The 23,721-nt window shown below is 31.0% G+C and overlaps 3 protein-coding genes across 4 annotated transcripts; 1 reads left to right on the forward strand and 2 right to left on the reverse strand.

Annotated features, from left to right (window-relative positions):
* The first annotated feature begins 1,106 nt into the window (after positions 1-1,106).
* Positions 1,107-4,976, forward strand: LOC126836864 (uncharacterized). Of its 2 annotated transcripts, XM_050570524.1 has the most exons (8): positions 1,107-1,294; positions 1,381-1,631; positions 1,707-1,998; positions 2,360-2,460; positions 2,670-2,799; positions 3,107-3,333; positions 3,636-4,195; positions 4,561-4,976. In XM_050570524.1, the coding sequence occupies exons 2-8, from the start codon at positions 1,435-1,437 to the stop codon at positions 4,683-4,685; spliced, it is 1,632 nt and encodes a 543-aa protein (XP_050426481.1). In that variant the 5' UTR covers positions 1,107-1,294; positions 1,381-1,434; the 3' UTR covers positions 4,686-4,976. The 2 variants fall into 2 exon arrangements, with proteins under 2 accessions (XP_050426481.1, XP_050426480.1); XM_050570523.1 differs by having other exon boundaries at positions 1,107-1,631.
* Positions 4,977-5,135: 159 nt separating this feature from the next.
* Positions 5,136-9,356, reverse strand: LOC126836865 (FAD-linked sulfhydryl oxidase ALR). The gene is made up of 4 exons (XM_050570525.1): positions 9,009-9,356; positions 8,583-8,640; positions 6,808-6,955; positions 5,136-5,636 (listed from the first exon to the last, which is right to left on the reverse strand). The coding sequence occupies exons 1-4, from the start codon at positions 9,234-9,236 to the stop codon at positions 5,471-5,473; spliced, it is 600 nt and encodes a 199-aa protein (XP_050426482.1). The 5' UTR covers positions 9,237-9,356; the 3' UTR covers positions 5,136-5,470.
* Positions 9,357-14,981: 5,625 nt separating this feature from the next.
* On the reverse strand, positions 14,982-20,548 carry LOC126836620 (uncharacterized). The gene is made up of 14 exons (XM_050570189.1): positions 20,301-20,548; positions 18,793-18,871; positions 18,576-18,634; positions 18,392-18,497; positions 18,244-18,277; positions 18,085-18,146; positions 17,633-17,713; positions 17,452-17,568; positions 17,318-17,392; positions 17,085-17,201; positions 16,664-16,889; positions 16,204-16,586; positions 15,497-15,613; positions 14,982-15,365 (listed from the first exon to the last, which is right to left on the reverse strand). The coding sequence occupies exons 1-14, from the start codon at positions 20,345-20,347 to the stop codon at positions 15,258-15,260; spliced, it is 1,611 nt and encodes a 536-aa protein (XP_050426146.1). The 5' UTR covers positions 20,348-20,548; the 3' UTR covers positions 14,982-15,257.
* Between the last annotated feature and the right edge of the window lie 3,173 nt (positions 20,549-23,721).

A 23,721-nucleotide genomic window follows, 5' to 3' on the forward strand; every position in this document is an offset into this window, starting at 1 on the left:
GTCATGTAAAATTATAGCTATGAATCCTAAATGCCGGAGTAGTTAGGAATTAGGATTATGGAATTAGTCATTCAACAAAAGGTACTTACAGCGCCCTCTTTTGGAGAGTAATCTTGATAAAATTTAATTTGTTTTTTTGGTTCATGCAACTTCGTTTGTAGAATCCGAATAACTAAAAATACCCAATTTTTGAGTTGTTATAGTTTTGATCTAGGTGAGCGATGTAAGGATTGTGTAGGTAGTATTATTAATGACTATAAACAAATAATCTAATACTTTTTATTTATATCACCATTGTTAAATCGTATTTATACTTTTGAGTATACGTAGTGTCTGCAAGAAAAGTACATTTTCGCCATAGAACCTGTCCTGATACTTCAAGTTACACGATCCAATTCAGAACCCTTCAAATGTACCTACATAATATTTAAATATTTATAAATCACAATGTCATGAAAAATAGTTATACGAATCAACAGTACCTATTAAAAATGTATAGCAATTAGATGGTTGCCACTCTAGTTAAATCTTAAATATACTTATATACATCAGATACAGAGTTAGGAAATTTAACATATCTGATACAAGTGATTGTGCCAAATAATTGATAAAATTTTAAATAATAATAATGAAATTCCTATGAATAAGTATTTTTTTCAATTTTTCATGGACTTATTATAAGGACACAAGGTCTCTGTATTGAAATGTAGGGTTGCCCTACAACAATTTTAAAGCGTTGTTAGACTTGGGACAAATCATACAGTTAATGTAGAACTGTCCTGCCCAATGAAGGACAGTTGGCAACCCTATCTATGCTCATTTTTAGAATTTCAATACTTGCACGGAAAGCTACTAACGCCAATGACAAATAAAATGTATTACAAATTATTATTCTAAATTGGCCAACTTCGATCGCCAAATTTGTTAATATTCATTAATATTGTAGGTCTCTAATTATTGCAGTTATCGTTCGTTGGAGGCAAAAAGCGTCGACCAATGACCGTATTCAACACAGTTAAAAGATCCAGGGTTTTTGTCTATTTAGCGGAGACCATGAACATTAAAATCATCGCTCTTATCACTCTTATCAAAACTTGTCGCCGGACGGTAGACACGGTTGTTTACACTTTAGTTTTACAAGTTTACTCGCTCCGTTGTTCGTCCTGAACGTGTAGGGATTTTCGCAATTTTCTAATACAAGCATTTTTACAATAATAATAAATACAAATCAAACCTAACCATTAATAAGCTGTAAATTTATATACAACGTTTGCGTGACAATCGTGCGTTGAAGGTTCGTGTTATGTGCGCATGTACCAGTCGAGCCGCATTGGAGTGTATTTAATATTATATAGTTACACAAATATTATTCATCCACAGTGTTCGGTATTATAAACACAACGACCTGGTCAATGCGTTAGGCCGACGGCCGACATGAAAATCGCCGTGGAAGGATGCGCTCATGGCGAACTGGAACGGGTGTACAAAACGTTGGGAGTATTGCAGCGAAAGCACGGTTTCACCGTAGATTTGCTTGTGTGCTGCGGTGACTTCCAAGCGACCAGGCATGCCGACGACTTGGATACTATGGCCGTGCCAAACAAATTCAAGGTTATGGGTACGTTTTACAAGTAAGTGTTTCGAGTTATTCATTTCCCGTAGTAATTAAAATACATTTCGACCACTACGACTGTTTTGTTCATCAGGTACTACACGGGAGAACTGGTCGCGCCCGTCCTTACGTTGTTTATCGGTGGCAACCACGAAGCGTCTGCCCACATGCAAGAGCTTAGCTATGGCGGCTGGGCCGCCCCCAACATTTACTACATGGGCACTGCCGGCGTAGTGGACGTGGCTGGGGTGCGCATAGGCGGCCTGTCGGGCATTTACAAGGGTAATGATTACATGCGTGGCCGACATGAACGACCTCCCTACACGGAACAGACGAAACGCAGCGTTTATCATATTCGTCAATTAGAAGTGTTCAGACTAAAACAGGTACAAAGTGCAATAGACCACTTTTAACTAGCTGTAATAACAGTCATATGGCATTATACATAAAGTGACCAAATGTAAAGTTGTACGGTTTTAAAATATTCAGTTGACATTTCAAAATATACGTTCTAATTTTCAAAAGAATATTTTTTTTTCACCATTAATAGTATTTCAATTGTGGTTTATCAAAACTTAAAGAATTTCACGATTAATGGTGGTCAACATTCTTTAAAATAAAATTATTATTTACTTCTATAATTTACACAGGTCCATCATAATTACAAACCTCCCCTCCCTAAGGGAGTATTTTGTATATTTATAGGTTTTAATAGATTTGTAACACATTTTTATTTTTTCCATTCAGCTCAAGGAACCCGTAACTGTGATGTTGTCGCACGATTGGCCTCAGGGAATTGCACGCTTCGGAAAGTTGAAAAAGTTGCTAAGGTTCAAGCCTTTCTTTGAGTGAGTATACTTAAAATTGTATTAAATGTGCAGCACACTGGTCAAACACAATTTAAATTATCAAAATATTATATTTTATGTTTAACGGGACAAGTTATTTTATTATAGTAAAATACTGAAATACTATCCGATTCAATTCTATTTAAAATGCTTAAAGGCATAAAGAACGTGTTGTTGAGTAAAGTATGTTTACCTTGATCATTTTTCAGGAAGGATATAAGGGAAAATAGGCTGGGCAGTCCGCCAGCAGCCGAGTTGTTGTACACCCTTCAACCTCCGTACTGGTTTTCTGCCCATCTGCACTGCAAGTACGCCGCCATTGTGGACCATACTACTAGCGTAATAACTCAGTTGCTATTAATACATTTAATAGTTTCCACTATAATCTATACAATACTTTTAACTGTATTGAACTGATTTAAACGTTTCAGTTGTAATATAATCCTAATCCTGGCCATGAGTTTTAAGCAACATTGTTAAATAATTAACAATAAAGAGCTTATTAAATATTTTATTAGTTAACCCGACATCTTTTTAAATACTATATTATATTTTTGCAAAATACTCATTGAAAATTCTTTCAAAATTAACTCGTCAGGTCTAATAATCGGCATTGCATTATTTATACCATTATTATGTTCCACAGGACTGCCCTGATGGCGTCAAGAAGCTGACCAAGTTTCTATCGCTAGACAAGTGCTTGCCAAGAAGGCGGTTTTTACAGATCTTGGATATCCCTCACGATGCTTCTAAGCCTATCAAATTAAGCTATGATTTAGAATGGCTTACTGTGTTACGACTCACCAACCATTTATTGAATGTATACAGAAACATCTACTACTTGCCATCCCCTGGACCGTTGATGAATGAAAGGTAATAAACAATAGAGATTTGTGTAAGCCCCCAATTAACAAATTTTATTTAAATGTTTAACCATAAACAGTTTATTTGGTAGGGAGTCAACTGGTTAGAAAAGGTTATGTCATTGAAACCTTTCCTATCCTAACAACAACAATAAACTTGTTCCTGGTACTAAAGCAGTATTTTTTATTTTATTTTTATCCAATTTTATGAACCAAAAACACTGTTTCCCTAATATTTTGATAATTGTTTTCAACTAATTTCTTCCTATTAGCCCTGATGTCTGATTTCACAATATTCCTTTGATTTTCTAGGTGGGATTTCACTCCGACAGACGAAGAGAAATCTGCCGTTCTCAAATTGTTTGAAAACGGTGACTTGACCATACCAGAAAATTTCGCCCCCTGTGATACCTACAAAAGTTTCGCAAACCCTCAAACACGGCGGCTATGTGACCTGCTCGGCATAGACGACCCTCTGGCACTGGTCACCGGAAGACAATGGGCCAAGAGCACCAGTTTCACCAACATGGATTCAACGTTTTCGTCGTCTTTCATCAATTCTACCGGTCGCAATGAAGATGATATCAGCAGCTCGTCTCTATTGGCGGGCCAAATCAAAGACGATTCTATAGACCAACAAGAATCTTGTACAGCTCTTAACTCTTCCATGCCATTGGTATTGCCGGAGCCCAAAAGCAACTTGGTAGACGCTAAGCAATGTTCTCCTGTCCACAACACCTCGCTGCCGTTGGTTTTGCCAGAGCCCGTTAATGTATCATCGGAACAGCTGGTGCCTTCAAAGTTAGCAGACCAAAGTGACAACGACGTACTTACAAAAACCGTACCTGTAAAGGCACTAGATCTGTCTGGAGGTAATTAACTGTTGTATTTGAATGCTAGCAGAACTCTTAAAATTTAATCTAGAATCAAAAACAGCTCTATTTTGTCATAAAAATTGTCTCACTATATTTTCTATGTTCTATTTAATTGACTCTTATGCACTATCGACTTAGCAAATTAGTAATCGAGTTTATATCCTACAATAAAAATTGATATTACTTTAATGCTTATTTGTCAACTATTCATTTATTCAACATTATTTTTTTTTTATAATATTTATTTGTTTTAAGTACAATGAATGTATACATTTATTAGTTAACCAAGAAAGAAAGATATTATAGATTTTCTAATAGTTAGTTATTTTATATTTAATGGGTACTATTTTTATTTTTTTTAGGTGCTGACCACTTAATTCTAACAGCAAATACTAACGATACGCAATGTGCCGATGACGACGCCAGCTTTATACCAAAAAAGTTGAAAAGGCGAAATTATCAACAACATAACGACGACAGTGACTAAAAGTTATTTTTTTAATTAAGAATTTATTGATATTTATGTACTTTTTTTCTATAGGTAGTAATGTTTTTTTATATATACTTTTTGTAACCATTTTAATGTCTTGTTATTTCTTGAAATCTGCCATTTTCTTTTGGAGGAGAAAACTCTTGGTTCTTGGGCGGCTATGTGCTTATGTAGCCACGTACTAATAGACTGAAACGAGTGTAAATTCTATGTTGATTATCGTTATTCATAATCAGTTTTATTTTCCATATTATTATTATTTTCTCACTTCTCACATAACATGAATAAAGATGATTTTTAGAAATGTTCTTTACAAATAGTGGTGGAATAATATTTAATAAGTCTTTCATTTGAGAAAACAATAAATTGGAATTTACTTCCGTGAATGGATTATTGTTATCATTAAAAACGATATTAACAAATTAAATTTATTTATAATTTCGGTTTTCAACACAAAATAACATCATTGTACAAAATATAACAATCAAAATTTACGAGATACTTAAGCTGTGTAAATTATCATAATATTATATAATTAATCACAACAAAAAAAACTATCCATTTTGTTACATTTAAAAAAAAAGGGCAAAAAATAAAATATTCATTTAGCATTATAAATGTGTGATATCATTTTGTATTGAGCTAAGTTAAGTAAACTAAAAATAATTATAACAAATATAACTAACAAAATACTAAGATTATTTACAGGGTAACTTGGCAATAAGACAACTCTAAAACTTGTCACTAGTCGTCTATCAGGTACTCATAAGAAGGAAGGTGCATCAGCCATCACAGCGACCGTCTTTCCAGCCGTCACGCCACCGTTCCATCACCTTGGTGCAGTCAAACTGGGGTTTGCCCAGCTTTCTGTTGACCATATTATGGACTTCACACACCCATTGCGACAACGATTCTTGTGAATCCGTCTTGGGAGGACAGTGCACTAATCTGTGAAAAAACCAAAAAAAAATTACATACGTAACCTTCTTACAACGGGTTAACTTAACAGAAGTGTAGATAAATCACGAACCTAAAATAAATATCATTATAAAAGAATTGTTTTGTTTTTCATAATAAAAAAAATTTGACTAAATTTTTCTTAGTTTCAAAAAGAAAAAGAAGCTTAAATGATTATTTTTTTTTAATACGCACTCAGTTTAACAAAATAATTTATAATTTATGTTATTACAATATCTCAAAGTGAAAATGCCATGGACACTCCATGTTAGCGTAAACATATAAAGTGAATTTATGTACATAAATATATATTTTTAAATATCACCAATCTTAGATTTTATTATTTTATGATCAAAGCATTTTAATTTGCAAGTCATAATGTTTTTCTTAGAAAAACTATATTTTATCTTTGTATAAAATACAAATAAAAGGGCTTTTAGTTAGTGAAACTTGACAACTTCTTTGGCACTCTGATTGAAATGATATGATATCGACTTAACTTGAATGACACAAAAGGTTAGGCAAAGTAAATTTTTTCAAGCACGGCCGTGACAAGTTGACTTGTAAAAACCAAATAGCGTTGTCTACTTACAATAATAGTAAGCATACAACTTTTATTGAATTTTTGTCAACTTAATGTAAAAATAACTTGATATTTAGATTTTTGCTTCATTATAGAGAATGCTACGGTTTAAGATCATGTGTATTGTAATAGAAAATAGAACGACTTGACATTTTGTCTGTGGAAGTGTGTTTGTTTGCTTGTGCAATTCCTATGAACTTTGATAACGACTATGCAGATTTAAATTTTTCCCTAAAATTGTAATAATATGTTTATTTGGTTATCTAGATGAACTGATTAAAATTTGGTGGTGATTAGGTGAATAGGTAAAAAGGTTTAATTTTTACAGACATTTTTTTCTCTTAATATATTGAACATCTGAAATTTACAGTTTATTTTGTGTTGATTGGAGTTTAGATATAACTCCACATATGTTAAACATTTCGGCTTTCTAGTTTAATATTTGAAAAAAAGGTTGACTATATCGATGTTATCTGTCAAATTTATCTTAAACTTTTAGACCTTGACAAAGATATACTTCTGTTTTATACTTAAAATCTTATAGTAATTCTACAATGAAATTACTCCGGGTATACTCACATTTCAGCAAAATCATCAGCACATATTTCGCACGGATAGACACGCGACAACAACACCAAAAATTGTTGGATATCCGATTTGTTCTTGGCGCTAGGGTTGTTTGGGTACGTTGCCGCAATCGTATGCAACAGGTTCCACGTGCTGCGTCCTAGACGACAAGAGATCATGAGTTTGTGTACAGATTATTTTTGGTTAATAAGACTAGGATGTTGTTGCGTTTGAATGTTTTTTTTAGAACTAATTTATTATGTATTTGTTTAATATAAATTTAATTTATGCAAAACAAATATTATTATACACACTATTGGAGTAATTTTAATTTAGTCAAATAAATCAAACAGACCTTTGAGCAACATAACGTGTTGAATTTTAATGAACTACAAAACATTATGTAAGTAACACATTAAATAAATTAAAATTAAGACAACAACAAATTCTCAAAAAAAATTGTTTTGAATGCAATTGACTTATTATAAACCAATTTAAAATGTGATTTTTAGTGCAGCAACATCCGAGCCCTTAAGGATCGGTCAAACAGAAAGCGGACTGTCCGCGCGGACATGTCCGTCCAACTAGTCCGCTGGTCCGCTGCGGACTAGGATAGTCAAACAGAATGCGGACAAGTTTGAGCAAACCAGTGTGAAAATTGCCACAACCAAGAGTGTACTGCTGGTTGTTTTTTATTTTTCACTTTTTTATCTCACGTTTTCTGTTTTCATTTTTTTTTACAAAATGTCTAGCAGTTCTTCTGACAAAGAAGAATTGCTTCTTCTGCTTGCCTTGAGTCAAGCAAGACGAAGAAAAAAAAATGGGTACATGAACTAAATCAAAAAAGAAAATAATTTGGGGAGTTTCACCGACTATGCTGTATTCTCAACGTTCAAACTAGAACTGAACTAAATTGAGTTGAATAATTTAAGAGGTCATATTTTTATGAATTGTTTTAAGCCAGATTTTAAACACTAAAATATTAGCCAGAAACTTGATGTTTTAATATACTAACCACCTTAGATATTAGCTTGTTACTGCTTGTTAATATAGTATATCATTCTATATATCATACTATATCTATCTATGATTATCTATATTCCACCACTACTTTAAATTAATTTGGTACTTCAACGAGACATGAAAATGCTCTTTCGTAGTTGCAGACTCGGCTAAAAAATTTTATTCAATTTTACATTTTTGTGAAGTGTTGATACCAGTCTTTAGCCGAAACTGTCCATTTTTCAGTGGATGCCGCGTATCATACAAATAAACGCATTCTCCAACTAGATCAATCAATTGTTCCATTTCATTGATCATTTTCAGTGCACAATTTTAAAATGAAAAAAATTTTTAAATTAAGTACAATATGTTGTCATCAATATTGTTTGTATATATTATGTTCGATAATTACATTATAATAATATTCTAGAAGTGCTGATACGTGTGGAAAATCCAGTGTATTGTCTATATTAAATATTTTTTATTTTACAAAATTATTCCAGTCCGCCGCGAACTTTGTGAAAAAATACAACCATCCGTTTTTCCGCGGCGGACTATACTAGTCCGCCGGCTGCTGTCTGTTTAACCAGAATGATGCATTTAAATAGAGTACAGAGTCCGCGGCGGACCAGCGCCCTGTCCGCACGGACGTCCGATTTCTGTTTGACCGATCCATAAGTGATTTACCTCACCTAAAGGTGAGTTGAGTGATGTCCCAGATATATCCTAATTACACTCGAGACGGGTTTTGGTCAATACATCTGTCGGTACAACTAGACACTTACCCAATTCTTCCTTGTCCAGTGGACAGTCGTCTCCTCTCTTCAGATCTTCAGCTTGCACCTACAATTTGAAAATAATTAACATACGGTAATCAGCGGATAAGAGAAGGGGGAGTGGCCGAGTGGGTAAGGCATCAGTGTGTTTAGCACTCACTGTTGCCGGTTTTACACTCAGTCACAGATGCTCTGTTTGCCGAGTGATATATCGTCTGGTAAAAAGAAGCCGCCCTGCTCCACTCCGGGCAAGGACTGACGATCTGCCTGGAGAAAATTTATCTAGAAACCATATCATGATGGTGGCATTGGGCCTTTAAGCTCCATGATATAATCAGCAGATGACATCTAAACCGTGAGCTGAACTCAAAAAAAGTTTAGTGGAACTAGATACCAGCTAGAAGCTACTTCGGCCGAATCGGTCTTTCGTCTCACCTTTGAACGTTGATCTCGAACGCTGACGTTGTTATCATCACTCATCTGTCGTCGACTCATGGCGAACGTTCTGAAGTCTGTGCAAGTACGACACGGTTGCTGTTGCGTCGGGACAGCCGTCTGGGGGCTACCGCCGCTCAGGTCGTCCGTTGGAGTTCCCCGTCGGATGCCGGCGGCAGCGGCAGTACCTAAGCAAGCGAACGTCCTACACGTCTTGAAAATAATCATAATAGAGGACTTGTCCTATGAACACACGATCTAATCGAAGAGGATATTTTTTAAGGCTAACTACAGTGACTATATGGCGTTCCGCATTAAGTTTACCAATATAATAGTCCGGACACTGTCAACGGCCGCCGGCGATAACTGATAAGCGATACCGCAAGCCGTTGATAACACACGGAGCACGTGACCCTCGGCTACCGACGCAGTTCTATACCAATCGGACTGGTTACTGGACGCTGGTTACCGCGGTCACCAAGGAAAAATGATAATGTAACCACAGCTTATAGATAATAACCACAGAATAAATTGTCCACTTTAATTTTCATGAATTGGACAATTTCACCTCTGGTGTGTAACATATATATATAATATAAACCTTACATAAGAAGGTAGTTATTTAAATTAAGGGGGGGGGTAGGGTATTAAATTTTTTTTTTGTTTACTGAATGCATAATATCTCAAGAATATTGTGTCAACATTTCAAGTCGATCGGAACAAAATTGACGACGTTATGAGTTGTCGGAATTTTATAGCTGCCCGGCCCGAGCGCACTATCGTTAACTTTAAAGCGTTTTTCCCACAACTCACGTTTTCAAAGTCGGTGACAACCATAACTTCAAAACTACTGCACCGATCCTTTTGAAATTTTGAACACTATTTCAGTAAATAACTAACGAGGTAACGCTGGAGAGTTTTTTTTCAAATTTGTTAATATTTTTTATTTTACAATAACAAATTAGCCGCTCTTTTTCGCAAAAATCGCGTTTTTCCCTTCAAAGTGTTCCCAAAAAGTGAAAAATTGAAATTTCAAAAAACCCTCCCAGCGTTACCTGGGGAAAGCAATTATCTAACGAAAGAACTTGATTTTTTTAATTTCAGATGATCCAGCATCGAGTTATGAGGGGCACCGCAATTCTACTTTTTTCTGAGACGCTTCCGAATAATTGCCGCCATTGCCGTATTTTTTAATATTTCTACATGAAAATATTACACAATATTCTTCGAATGTTATACTTTAATGTACCATTATTTTTAATAAACAAATTTTAACTGTGTCGTCAAAAAAAATTCACAAAAATTTGCCGTTTTTTGCACGAATTAACCATACCCCCCCCCCCTTAAATATATAAAAAAGCTGAAAAACCCTATTTTTTTGAAAGTTGTTGAACATTTTACCTTCAAAATGTAAAGAGCATAGCTTGTGTTTTTTCGCAAGCAGGAAAAACTCTCACGCCTTGGAGACGTGTTGGATTTTAATAATTTTTTGTTTTATTTGAAAGGGGAAAACTTTTTGCAGGTCGGATAATAACCCAAATTTTCATAACATCAAATAGGCATAAAAAAATTTGTTAAAAAAAATTACAAATATTGGCATAATTCAAATGCACATTATACATGATGTTACTATGTTGAATAAATTACTATTTATCAACCTAAAATTGTAATTTATAAATTGAAAATATTATAGAGGTATTGTTAATACAATTAATAAAAACACAGGAATCATGCATGAAAAATTGTTAAGAATATAATACCAATTTCGCCTTAATAAAAATCGTATAAGTCTAGTTTATTATTTATTTAATAATATTACATTTTTATGGAATCATAAGAGAGATATTTCATACCTTTTTAACTTTATAGGTTGTAGGTATATGATGATGAAAAAAATATTCATAAAAAATAATAATGGAATATCTACAAAATACTCAGAATTGTTGAGTTAAATATAATTTTTTTAGAACAATTTAGTAATTGACTACGTTTGTTTTTTTTTTTTATTCAAACGTTTCTAGAAATTTAAGTGTGTTTGATAAAGTAAACGGTTTACACAAACCATGTTATTTATTTGTAATAATTTAAATAAATAAATATTATCGTTTGAAAACATTTTTTCTTTTTAAGAAATTATTTGGTATTTTCCAAAGTTATGGGATACAAAAACATGTACATCAGAGTAATTTTAACGCTAATCAAAAACAAGTAAAAATTGAATAGCGTGTAGACAAAAAAAAGTTGCAAATTTGATAAAAAAAATTAATATCTTTTTATGCGCGGTTCAAAAATGTCTTGGTTTCTCATGACGTTATGTCATATTACTATTAGAATCGGGCCCGTTACTTATTTGACCAACAGCCAACTGTACAAACATGACTCAGGACAAAATATATTTACATAAAAATGAGTTTTCCTAGTAGGTACTACGCACATATAATGCATACATACGCCATACTAATGTTTTCTACTGCGTTTTCTTTCGATACAAAATTCAATTCATACACCTGGATGGTTGGTCTTGTGTTTTAGAGTTGTTATTGAGCGATTTACAAAAATATGTCGTTAATTATTATCGAACGTTATTTTATTGTTCTCGCTTGTTTCGTATTAACTAGCGCGATCTTAATTGAATGTGAAAACAAAACAGAATTAATAAACGACTATGTTTTGCTAAAAAAAATCAACAAAGGTTATTTCGAAAGCATTCCTGAAATTTACTTACCTCTCGATAGTTGTGACGAGGAATATTTACTACAAATGGTCTTTAGAGTCGGCCGCCATATTAGATGCAATTATTTGTTTTACATGGCATCGCACGTCCGTCTGAGTGAGCCACTCATAATTACCGAACCTGACACGCTACTCCAGTATTCCAAGTTGTATTCGTTCCAGGAATGGTCAAAGAAAATGTTGGTCACTATTTACAATATTCCCAGGTTAAGACACATGGTGGATATTTTTTGGGTTTTCCGTTTTTACACGTATAGGATGGATGCACACTTGGCACGTGAAGAACGTAACGAGACGAGAAACGCAATTTTGAATATTCACGAAAACACTAAGCATATACTACTGAACGAAATGAACAAATGCATTGATTTGTTCGACTTGAAAGGTACCGCCAAGCCGGCCTTCGAATCATATATTCGCGACATGCCCAGCAATGAAACTAATCTGTCAAAATTGTTGATAAACTTTAAAAGCGCTTTTGAAAATTTAAAATCAAACGTTTATAACGGCATGCACTTAAAACACATGGAATTATTTGGTTTGGAAAAACTGTGTTTAACCAACCTGATAGGAAATGCCCATATCATGGATACCCTGACGTCGAAATTTGGACTGATAGCTAATGGAAACGTTCTGAAAAATGTATTTATCTCTAAATTTAACACGATCAATGATCCTAAGTCGTCATTAGCGGAGTATATCGAAGCGCTGTACGTTGTTCACTGGAATTTTATCAATTTGTTGGTAGCGATAATGATACAGATACGTATGCAACACTTAAAAGGACTCAGAAAGCTATCAAAACATAACCGATTCTGGGTCAATTCGAAAATGTACAATCTATTTAAGGAATTTTTAAAATTAAAAGATACTGATGGACTGAAATTATACAACGAACAATTTAATCATACGGATTTATTTAGCTACATAGGAAAGAATGACGTACTAACTAATGAGTCAATCGATAAAAACATACAAACCAGCAAGGGTATGTTAGAACAACTTTGCCATTCTGACGACGTCAAAGTAGAAAGTAGGAAATCCGTTGGTTTGACAATTAAAAATATTCAAAGTATTGCTTCGGAAAACGGAATACACTTATTCACTGAAAAAACGCGGAACATGGCCAAAATAAGTAATTATTATGCGGAGGTTTTTATCAAATTTATTACAACTATACTTTCGGGAATTAGTTTCCCGGTAATTTATTCATTATTGTCTGTGAGGCATTTTGTAGCAAAATTTGCCTTTTTTAGCCGAAATGTATAAATGAAAATAAACAGTTATTGATATATTTAACTTTTTTTTGATACTTAAGTCTGAACTCATTCCTTCTCCCGTTCGTACCTACATCGGTCAACATATTGCTCTCAAAAATTGGTGTTTGAATGTAATCGTTTGAAATTAATCGTTGTGGAATTCATTTCGCATCTTTATGCTAACATCGCACAGTGGGAGTTAACCGTGACAAAAATAATGTATACCTATATGTATATAAAAAAAAAGATCATACCTACCCAGTAAATACTTATTTATTATTAGCCTTTCATCGTGAAGTGAGTGTCAATCATATATATATATATATATATATATATATATAATATATAATATTATATTTTTTAGTTATATCTTAAATTAAGTTTTATCAATTGTTTGTAAATTAAAAGGCTGTATAAATTATGTTACAGATTATAATAATTTATACAGCCTTTTAATTTACAAACAATTGATAAAACTTAATTTAAGATATAACTAAAAAATATAATTTTATAATTTCATTGATCCGAGGAAAAAAGACGTAAATTAGTGACTAGATTTGTATTTAAATGTTTTATGTAAATATACTATTTAGTAGACACTAAACTTTGGTCTGCTCAAAGTTGCTTATTTTCTTTATATTTTTATATTTATGACATACCATGATTTATTCAATGCACTGAGGTATTTGAATAGTGCATTATTTTATAGGTAGATATTATTAATATAATTATTATAACTTTTTTATCGCTATAATTTGTCAATTAAAAGTCATGAGTAAAAAAATAAATATTTTTATTGTATTGTAATAATATATCATTATCAAATTTATTTTTGTCACGCTTAAAGTAAATTTCCTCCCACTGTTCGTTGGTCTTATTACAGTCGTGAACAAATAAATAACGAAGCTTATATAAAAGCATAGTAAACAGGAAGAAAATAAAATTATATTGATTGAGAGCTAATACTTAAAAGCCGTTTCGCTAAAGATTCGGTCTGAAGTAAAAAAAAACAACAACTATATATTTCAATTTTGGTTTTTTATTATTTCTATTTTGGAACTCTTAATTTATATAAATTCCAAAGCTTAAACTGTGTTCGCATGATGGTACTTATAAGTTATACGTACATTTTTGTCGTAATATGAACCTATAAATTTGGGTGTAGTGAAATTTATGACTAAATGAAAACTATGTGTTAACAGTAGAGACCTGTTATCAATCCGATTAAACAGTTTGTCTAAATGTTAATCAATTTTTTTTTTCATCTGAGCACAAAAAAAGGCCGTTTACACAAAAAACCTAATAATTTGTTATAATACAAATTTGTATTGTTTAATCGGTCGAAATTTCAAATAAAACTTGTAGAAAACCAAATACTTACGACAGGGGATATTTGTTCACGTTTATCAGCATTTTGGAATAATCCATTTAAATAATAATTCAAAAACGTACACTATTGAAATATTCAATAAATTTATTCAAGTCTAAGTGCTATGACAATCTGTAGAAGATTTTATCACAAATAACTGTTTTAAGATCACCAGCATTTTGAACATTTAAGAGTAACTTTCTCAATTTACCTGGAAATTCATTTTTTTTAAATTTTTTTGGGAATAGGTACATATTCTGATAATAATATGCATATTATACAATTTAGGTCTTTAGGGTTAAGTTATATGTCATTTTGGGATTAAGCATAATATAAGAGCTTATAATAGGTAAACAAAAACAAAAATCATTTATTAGTGCATTAGCCAATCGATAAAATTATTATAGAGTAGTATTAGGTTAACAACAAATTGTGTACAAATTACACTGCACACTATTCTTTTATTACAATAAATTTTAAAAGAACATCAACAATACTTTTTAATTGTTCAAACAAAACGTTTTTTCTTTTAAACTAACTAAGAACATACATACAAGTAAATATAAAAACTATTGATTTTAGTATATCATATTAATTTTATAAAATAAAATATTTGCGCTAGATTTTTCTTTAATAATTCGGTTAGTTGGCAAACTGTAAATTATCTTGTTAAAATAACTATAGTATAATATCATAAAAACACATGTAAATATTAAAAATACATTTAACAAATGAAACAAGACAAACTGAAGCTTATGTTTGTACTAAATGTATATACTTAAAAAATAAACAACTTAAAACCGTACAACAATATAGTCAACGATATGACTAATGTACTCTTAACAATACAATACTAAAAATATATAAATATATATTAATAAAAACGGATCAATATGAACTATTTTTGTTTACGGGATATAAACTATAAATTTTTTTTGCAATATTCCTATCACTGTAAGTCACAAACAGCATATCGTCTGGCGTCCACCAGGAGTTCTATAAAAAATCAAAACAAAATACAAATAACAAAGTTTAAAAATAATAGAATTGAGCTCATTCATATAACTTATTGTCGTAATTGCACCATTGATTGAATATATTGTTGTTTAATCAATGATCGCACTAACCGTTAATGCGCCGTGTATTTTAAATGCTCTTTCCAATTGTTCTCGCACTCCCGTGTTGGCTAATTTTCGAGATTCAAACTTAATCGTTCCTCCTACCAGCGATACGGGAGACAGATACTAATAAAAAAATCAATGCACAATGAAAAACAATATTGGAATGCTTCAGTTAGGTTTTAAAAAATAAAGTGTTGTGGTTTATTAATTCATCCCCATACAAATATATATATTTATTTAAATATCACTCGAATATATGTATGAACACCTTTGATTTATATTAAAAAGGTTTTTTTTTAAAACATAAATGCCTTTAGGCAATTAAAAAAAAAAATATATATATATATATATGTTTTATTATCATTATAATATATGATAAGGGATTACTTGAAACTTTTTTTAGCTCATTATAATGTCACTATAATCTCATTTTTCATAGAAAACATAATCTGTAATGTGAAATACTGAAAAAATCCAAAGGTTATACATCCAAAATTCGAATTCACAAATATTTTTGGATTCTAAAACATTTAGAAGAATACAGAAGTCACAAGTTTTTGTTTTACAAAATTACACTAATTTTAATATGGAAAATTGGAGGCTTTATCAAAATAGTTTTGGAACATAATGCTTAAAGTTTGTCTGTACCCTTAATAATATTCATAATTGTTTATTGACGAGTGTTTAGCAACAATAATTAATAGGCGACTCACGTCTTTGATCATGTGATTGGCAATGTCCATGTTTGGGTCAAAATCGAGTATCCCTTGCATGTTGGTTTTGGGAAAGTGAGTAGGTTTGGTGGGTCTTATGCAAGACGCTGGATTGTTAGTGATTGGCAAAAGGTGGTTATATGTTTGCTGATGTGTTTTTGTGACGGCGCTAAATGTTGAAGGTGTAACTGTAGGCAGAAATGGAGTGGTGTGTTGATGACCCAAATTACCATTCTGAAGAGGACGACGCTTTGGAGGTTGAAGTCTAAACGACGAAAACATTAAACGGGGAGCTGCTGTTTTTATTTTTTTCGCACGTTGATTTAATAGGCTGTTGTGTTTGGAAATAAAAGGTAACCGATTCCTATGAAAGTCGCCTCTTCCTGGGAGGAAAAATTATGCACATACATCATATTGTATATTTTATGGACGAATTAATGAGAATAACAGCTAATGGTACCTCTCATTCCATTCCAGGGTGGTGAAATGAAGGTTTTGATCTGTGGCCTCTTCATCTCCATACGAATTCCTCGAAGTTGATGTTGGAAAAACGGAAAGTTAGGTGTTTCACAAGGAGGTGAACTCCTTGGCTTAAACTGTGGTGGTGTTGCTCTGGTGTTTTCAGCAATACTTTTCACTATACCCGATATGTTTGATGTCCTGGGTTGTGGCCCCGCCGCAAAACTCTAAAATAAATTTTAATGGGAGATTATAATTTCAAAATTATTTCGGTCGTTGTTTTCAAAAATTAAGATAAAATAAAGATATCAAAATATATTTATGAATACTGACACAACAAAGAATAATTTTTGCCTGTATAAGTATTTCTAACTACTAACTAATAATTAATTTTATTTGAATTAACATGAGAAAATTTGTACCTGGCAATTTGGAATTGTATTATACTCGATACTTTGTTCTGCCTCTAAATTATTGTTAAGGTGGTTTTCAAATGAATTTGTATTGAACACAGTCTGCGGAGGCGGTAAATCAATGTTCTAAACATCAAAAAAGAAATACAAATATATATAAAAAAAAACAAGTACTAAAATTTCTTAAAACTCTGTAGTTAAGTCATTCCGTTGAAAAATCAAAATACAAACATTACACTTACTAGGTTTACATTAAAAGATTCTGTGTGATCGCTGAGCAAAACAAAAGGGGGCGGTGGAGGTTTTCTTTCTGTAAGCTGAAAGAAAATAAACTGTTAAATATGATTTACTTTTTGATAGCTTGCGTTTCAAATACCTGATTGCACCCTAGAGGTGCCATGTTATTTGTTTTAATGTAATTGACATTAAAATCTGCTTCAGGTAAACAAACGTATGGTGGAGGAGGCAAGTCAATGGGTTCTATTACTTTAAACTGAAAAAAACATTGGACCAATTTATAATTATCAATGTGATGACTTTTTATTATTTATATTTACCTGCGGACTTTGGCGAAGTTGTTGACATTGATCAGGTTTGGAGCATTGAACATTATTAATGAATGGTTCTTCACTGGTTGGCTGTGAGATTTTTTAAAATTAATCGAAATTCATATAAATTAATTTGATTCATATTGATTATTTTGATTAACTTCTCGAGTTAACAAAAAAATCTATAAATAGAAAATTAATTGATTGTTCGTGGTATGAACAGTTACAGATTATATTAAAATTGTCGATTACCTAGTTTTCATGTTATAAACTTATTTGTTAATGATCAATTATTTAAAATGTATACCTAACAACTAGGTATTCAAGTAATAAAAAAAATGTTTTTATTGAACAAATGTTATCAACACTACTATAATAACCATTTAAATAAATGTCCAAAAGTAACCACATTTGTTAGTTTCTACTATGGTTATAAAATAGTGTAATAAAATAATTGTTACCTTAAATGAAAATGTATGAATGAGATTTTCTTCAATTTCTTCCTGCTTCATTTTTGTGCATTCTAAATATAAACAAACAACAGTCATAATAATAATTATACAGGCAGTATTTTATTTTTACAATTTATTAAAATATTTATTATGTATGTTAACACGTACGTTGTTCTAATTTTACATTAGCGGCGTGCATTTCCTGCAATTGACAAATCGTTTATTAAAACTTAAGTAAATAAATAATAATAATAATGGGAATTAATAGCATTGACAAATCATTACTATTTGTTATTAATGACTATCAATTACTTACTGGACACAAAGGTTTGTAGAACACATTCCAGTTGCATTGGTACGGATCATGTTCGTACAAACCGTATTCATCATCTTCCAAAATTTCAAATGTCGCTTCCTTCTTACTAAAATTTTACAGTGAGATGAATAGTATTCATCTAAGATATAGTCAAACTAATAATAAAATAAAAACACAAATTTACCCAATAAACTGTATTTCACTTTGAGGACTTTCTTCTGTGGATTGGACATTGTTGTTTTCCTAATTTACCAACATAAATATACATACATCAGTATTTTCTAAGAATAAATATTATACATAATGAATATACAATAAAATGTCATGTATTACATTATGAAACAAATGTGTAATGAAGTATAATATAATTGAAATATTAGAAGTTTAAATCAAGCACTTACTATGTGAGTTTTAGGTGAAATATGTAAAGGAGACTTCTCGGCACCATCGGATGCGTATTCAGCAAGGAAGTTATCAATTCTATAAAACAAAATACAAGTGTCGTTAAAAACCATTAAACATTCCTAACTAAAAAAATGTATATTACTAATACAATGCTTTGTTTTTTTTAAACGGGTTTAAAGTACATGTGTATCCGTTTTTTTAAGATCTGCGTAAAGGTATATTAACATTTGTAATCCTTGTATTTACCTACATACCTAATATAAGACACCAGCGTAGAAACTACAACACTGGTGTCTTCTCTTTTGGAACCCAGTACATATAAATTAATAAAACTAATTTTTAATTTTTGAACTTATTTCTACAAAGAACATAATAGGTATATAATTTAAAACAAGACTATTCAAATATTAAACACTATTATAATTTTACACAGCTATCAGAGCTTTATATACATGGATATTCAAACTTTAAATACACAGACCGTTTAGATTCGGGTTCGTTAAGTATAGGTACACATGTATGTTAAAGTGTGTTACAAATTGTGAAATCTACTTCACAGCTTTGCAATAAGTACATATAAATTATATTGAATTAAAAAAAAACCAAATTAATGATTATTGCATCATGCTAGAAAATTTAAAATGTGTATAAATTGTATATGTGTATATGTAATATGTATATATGTGCATATTTGGTATTTGTTCTAAAAAAGATAAAATATTATATTGTATTCTACTTCAAAATTTATCCTTTTTTTTGGAACAAAACTAAAATTACATTGATTCTAAATCTGATCTCAGATGTTACTCTATAAGTAAATTATTAAATCGCCTCCACAAATGTAAACAACATAGAAAACTATACATTCTACTTTAATTTTAATAACCCTTCTAAAAACAAAAAACAAATAGAATAAAAAACCTTTATTTTAAAGAATTTTAGCATATTATTAAATCTTAATTACAAAACGGTTTGAAAATACCACAAAACATTGTTTTCACAACATTGGAAGAGTTTCAAAAGAGAACTGGATAGCTAGAGAAACCATGAATATGTGCAGTGTTATACATAATTGTATTAACTTTCTTTAAAAATGTTTAAGCCACTCGCTTATACGGCTGGTCAAGACTGAGCATGTCTTATACGGAAGCTTGTGGTTTGAGATTTATAGAGATCCTAAAGTTATTCTCTATTCCTAAATCTAGTAGAATTTACATTTTAGAAATGTATATAAATTACTTATGTTTTCATTTGAATGGTTAGGTATTGATTTTCAAAAGTCTTTAAGGGTTGGTTGACATTGGCGGTGTGGCCATAAAGTCGAGGTAGGTATGCAAAACAAATAACTAATTAATATTACATAGACCATCTTTTTTTTTACCCTAAATACGAGTTTCAGTAATTAACGATTTAAAAATAGAATTTACAATAGAGGCCGTTTCGTTTTTGAAACTTTTCGACGCACCACAAACAAAACAAACAATGTATATAATTATTTACTCACTCGTGTAGCAAAGTGTCGTCATCTGTGAACATCGTAACGTCTGTCATCTGAATTAGTTTCTGGCGACAAAACCGACAATTGCACTACGAACAACCGTAACGGACAATTCTACACCGAACGTGTAAGCCAATGTGGTTTTTGATACATGTTTTTCACTTGACAATATTATTATTGATACGGTTCAAAATATAAATTATTATCTAAGGTAAGGCCCATGGCGGATATAGACAATGTGTTGCGGTACGTACCGGTTCGTTAAAAAAAAAAATATAACAAAAAAATAAAATGTATTAAAAATATATTCATTAAAATAAACGTTATGTTATTACGCGACCGGCATCGCGTTATCAAAATGGCTATGGTGACAATTCGCCCCGTGTCCGACATTCGTCCGAAACGTCACTATGGTCACCGTGTAGGTATAATATTATAGTATAATTTATTTATTATTATAATAGTATATTATTTGAATACATTTGTATTACACAAGTATAATACACGTAGATTTAAGATTACAATCCGGTTGCCGGATTTCATGTGCAGGTGGACTATCTATGTTTATATTTCAAACTGCAAGTCATAAGCTGCCGTGGTGGTCATAAAAGTTTAATAGTGAATAGTGATATGTAAACTACACTTAAATTTGATAGCATCTATTTTTCTCATTTAAGTTTACATATTTTTATAGTACATTTTTGGGCGGCGCTTTGCAGTTTGTTTGTATACTTGTCTGTGCTTAACTACACCAATTAATTTTTGCTTTGCTTGACCAACTTGTGTAGTAGAGAGTGTCCAAAAATTGATAATGATGAAATACACGAGATTTTTGATAGTATCATTAAAATAATCGTTTAAATGATAATTATTTACTTGGTACAGTATACAAAACGACATTTTGAGCTTTGTGTTATGGAATATTTTTTTAAATTTACGGTTTACCTACCATATTGTTTTTTTTAATTTGATGCGGCTTAAATTTATAACATAATATAAAACAATAATATGTTGGCTTTGTTATTTTTTTATTTTTACACAATTTTCAGTAAGTGTTTTAGAAAATCTATACCTATCTACCCGACCGTTAACGAATAAATACATGGGTTAACGCCTAACGGATATAACAACAATAGATCATTAAGATTTAAATGTCAAAACTTAGGTTGGTATCTATTTTAAAAATAATTTGTAACCAACTGATGTCGTGACTGACTAGTCGAATAATTAAAATACATAAATAAAATGAGTTAAATATATACAAAATGTAGAATAATCGAAATTAAGTGTCCCTAATAGGTGACTTCTTTATCAAATGTATCATACCTATGTATTGTGTAATATTATCACATATACTTGTACTTTAAATTTTATAGATTGTATATTTTCTCATAAAAAAAAAACTAAAATCGTATATTTTTTAGGCAATTTTAAGAAATTTCCTTAGTGCGTGTTTTCTTTAAATTATCCAACCTTACATTAGAATATCATTGATAACTCTGAAGCTATTCATTCCAGAACAAATATGTGTTTATAAATCAAAAAAACATACTACTTAAGGTTCAAATTTAGTGAAAAAACAAATTTTACTAATAAATAATTTTAATAAGACCAACATCGATCGGTAACGGGTGATTAGTATTATATTATATTATATAATTTTTCAATAAAAACTTAGCAAGGTTTTCATAATAAAACATTGACGATAAGCCCGTTTTCTTTAAACTGATTATATTTATGTATACGAAAACCTTTAGGTGAGATTGGCAATGCACATTGTTGGTGTTATCTACTCATTGTTTCTTCAACGTACAGTGTTCAGGAAAAAATATGGTAATGAACAAAAATAAATAGGTACATCATATTGGATAAGTAATAGTTTATTTAAAATAGCAAACTGTATATGTATTTTATAAAGCAAAATTAAAAGCCGCTAGGTACAATCATTACCGGCTATAAGTCGGTTAGGTTGTTCGAATCTAAAACACAGTAATCGACATTTTCATCAGTTTGACTTTAATTTTTTGATACCATAAGAACCATTGCGGATGGTCAAATTACAAAGAGTGTAGCAGTACAACGATTTGTATGTCGCTGGGCCTGTTATAACTTAGAAAACGGGTTCTAAAAAATTATCAGAAAAGCAATTACTGTGTTTGAGATTTGAACAGCAAAAGTATACTTGATGTTACACAAATTTTTCTATTATTTTATTTGTTATACATATATCTAAAAGTGCGATAAAGCTATATTTTTAATGTGATAAAAATTTAAAGTCTTAAGCAATACAATTCTGTGTTTATAACAATAAAATGTTCTACATGTTAGACGTTATAATAAGAGCTAGTATATAGTCGATAAAAGGTGATTATAGGTAATTTATAATATATATTAAAAAACGCGATACAATATTAACAGTTTTATATGGATTATACATAGGTACATCAAATATCTATATTAGTCGTCTAAACAACAATGTTTTTAAAGTGAAATCAAATTTGCATACATCTTGGTTGAACATTTTTTAAAAAAACTATAATAATATTATTTTAATTTGATTTCTATCCACAGCTGAGTTATTTATTTAAATGTATACACAACTAAAACACAGTCAAATAATTGAGGTAATTTATAAGTGTGGTATAATATAATTTACGAGCACGTGTCCTTTCAAAGCGGTACCTAAACAGTCCAATTGAATTAAAAAATACTTGTTCCAATAAAAACTAAAACCTAAAAACGTAACCTGATCAACTTCGAAGATTCCCAATTAAATTAATATTTTCGAATATTTTGCAAAATACTCTGGGGAGCATATCGCCATCACGTTCCTTAAGTTAGGACAATGCATGTATTAAATGCAATATATAAAAATGACCAATCGATAACATAGTTTTATTAAGACGCTGAGCTATTAATCGAGTATAGGTATTCATAATAGCTATTGTCTGTACTAAAATAATGTGGCGTTTCCACGAGCCTCGTGTCATTTTTTATATAATATAATATAATATTATTTAAAAAATAATACCAGGCTCGTAGGAACGCCACAATAGTATACCTAGTTAATCATAGTTATATTATGTATTCACTAAAAACTATAAAAATTAGCCTAATTAACTAGACTTAATATTATGTTATCTTAAAGACTAGTTCAATAAAATGTATACATTTTATCAAACATTATGTATAAATATGTTTTATACATTTATTATGTATACTTATCTTTAAAACTTAAATCTATGTTAAGGGTTTACATTTGGCCTCCGGTGTAAACAATAAAATGCTTGTGATTCGAACAGCAATCACTCAAATTATACTTACAGTCGCTCCCAAATTTGAGTGAAAATCGATTCCAAATTACAAACATTTAAAGTTTACCATCTCGGAAAAAAACAATTGAAAAATTACAAAATAAAAAAAATAA

This window comes from Adelges cooleyi, unplaced genomic scaffold (assembly GCF_023614345.1).
Source record: "Adelges cooleyi isolate 19-005CV unplaced genomic scaffold, UGA_ACOO_1.1 ACOO_flye_CR_arks_rails_tigmint_CR_PRNA_247, whole genome shotgun sequence".
NCBI lineage: Eukaryota > Metazoa > Arthropoda > Insecta > Hemiptera > Adelgidae > Adelges > Adelges cooleyi.

Excerpts from the sequence above, each read along its gene's own strand:
- LOC126836620 (XM_050570189.1), bottom strand. The coding sequence starts at position 20,347 with ATGACAGACGTTACGATGTTCACAGATGACGACACTTTGCTACACGA. Across the intron at positions 18,872-20,300 it reads GACGACACTTTGCTACACGA|AATTGATAACTTCCTTGCTG; the intron begins GTGAGTAAATAA and ends TTTGTTTTATAG. Across the intron at positions 18,635-18,792 it reads TTTCACCTAAAACTCACATA|GAAAACAACAATGTCCAATC; the intron begins GTAAGTGCTTGA and ends TTGGTAAATTAG.
- LOC126836865 (XM_050570525.1), bottom strand. The coding sequence starts at position 9,236 with ATGATTATTTTCAAGACGTGTAGGACGTTCGCTTGCTTAGGTACTGCC. Across the intron at positions 6,956-8,582 it reads ACTGGACAAGGAAGAATTGG|GACGCAGCACGTGGAACCTG; the intron begins GTAAGTGTCTAG and ends CTTGTCGTCTAG. Across the intron at positions 5,637-6,807 it reads GCTGATGATTTTGCTGAAAT|ATTAGTGCACTGTCCTCCCA; the intron begins GTGAGTATACCC and ends GTTTTTTCACAG.
- LOC126836864 (XM_050570523.1), top strand. The coding sequence starts at position 1,435 with ATGAAAATCGCCGTGGAAGGATGCGCTCATGGCGAACTGGAACGGGTG. Across the intron at positions 1,632-1,706 it reads GTTATGGGTACGTTTTACAA|GTACTACACGGGAGAACTGG; the intron begins GTAAGTGTTTCG and ends TTTGTTCATCAG. Across the intron at positions 1,999-2,359 it reads AAGTGTTCAGACTAAAACAG|CTCAAGGAACCCGTAACTGT; the intron begins GTACAAAGTGCA and ends TTTTCCATTCAG.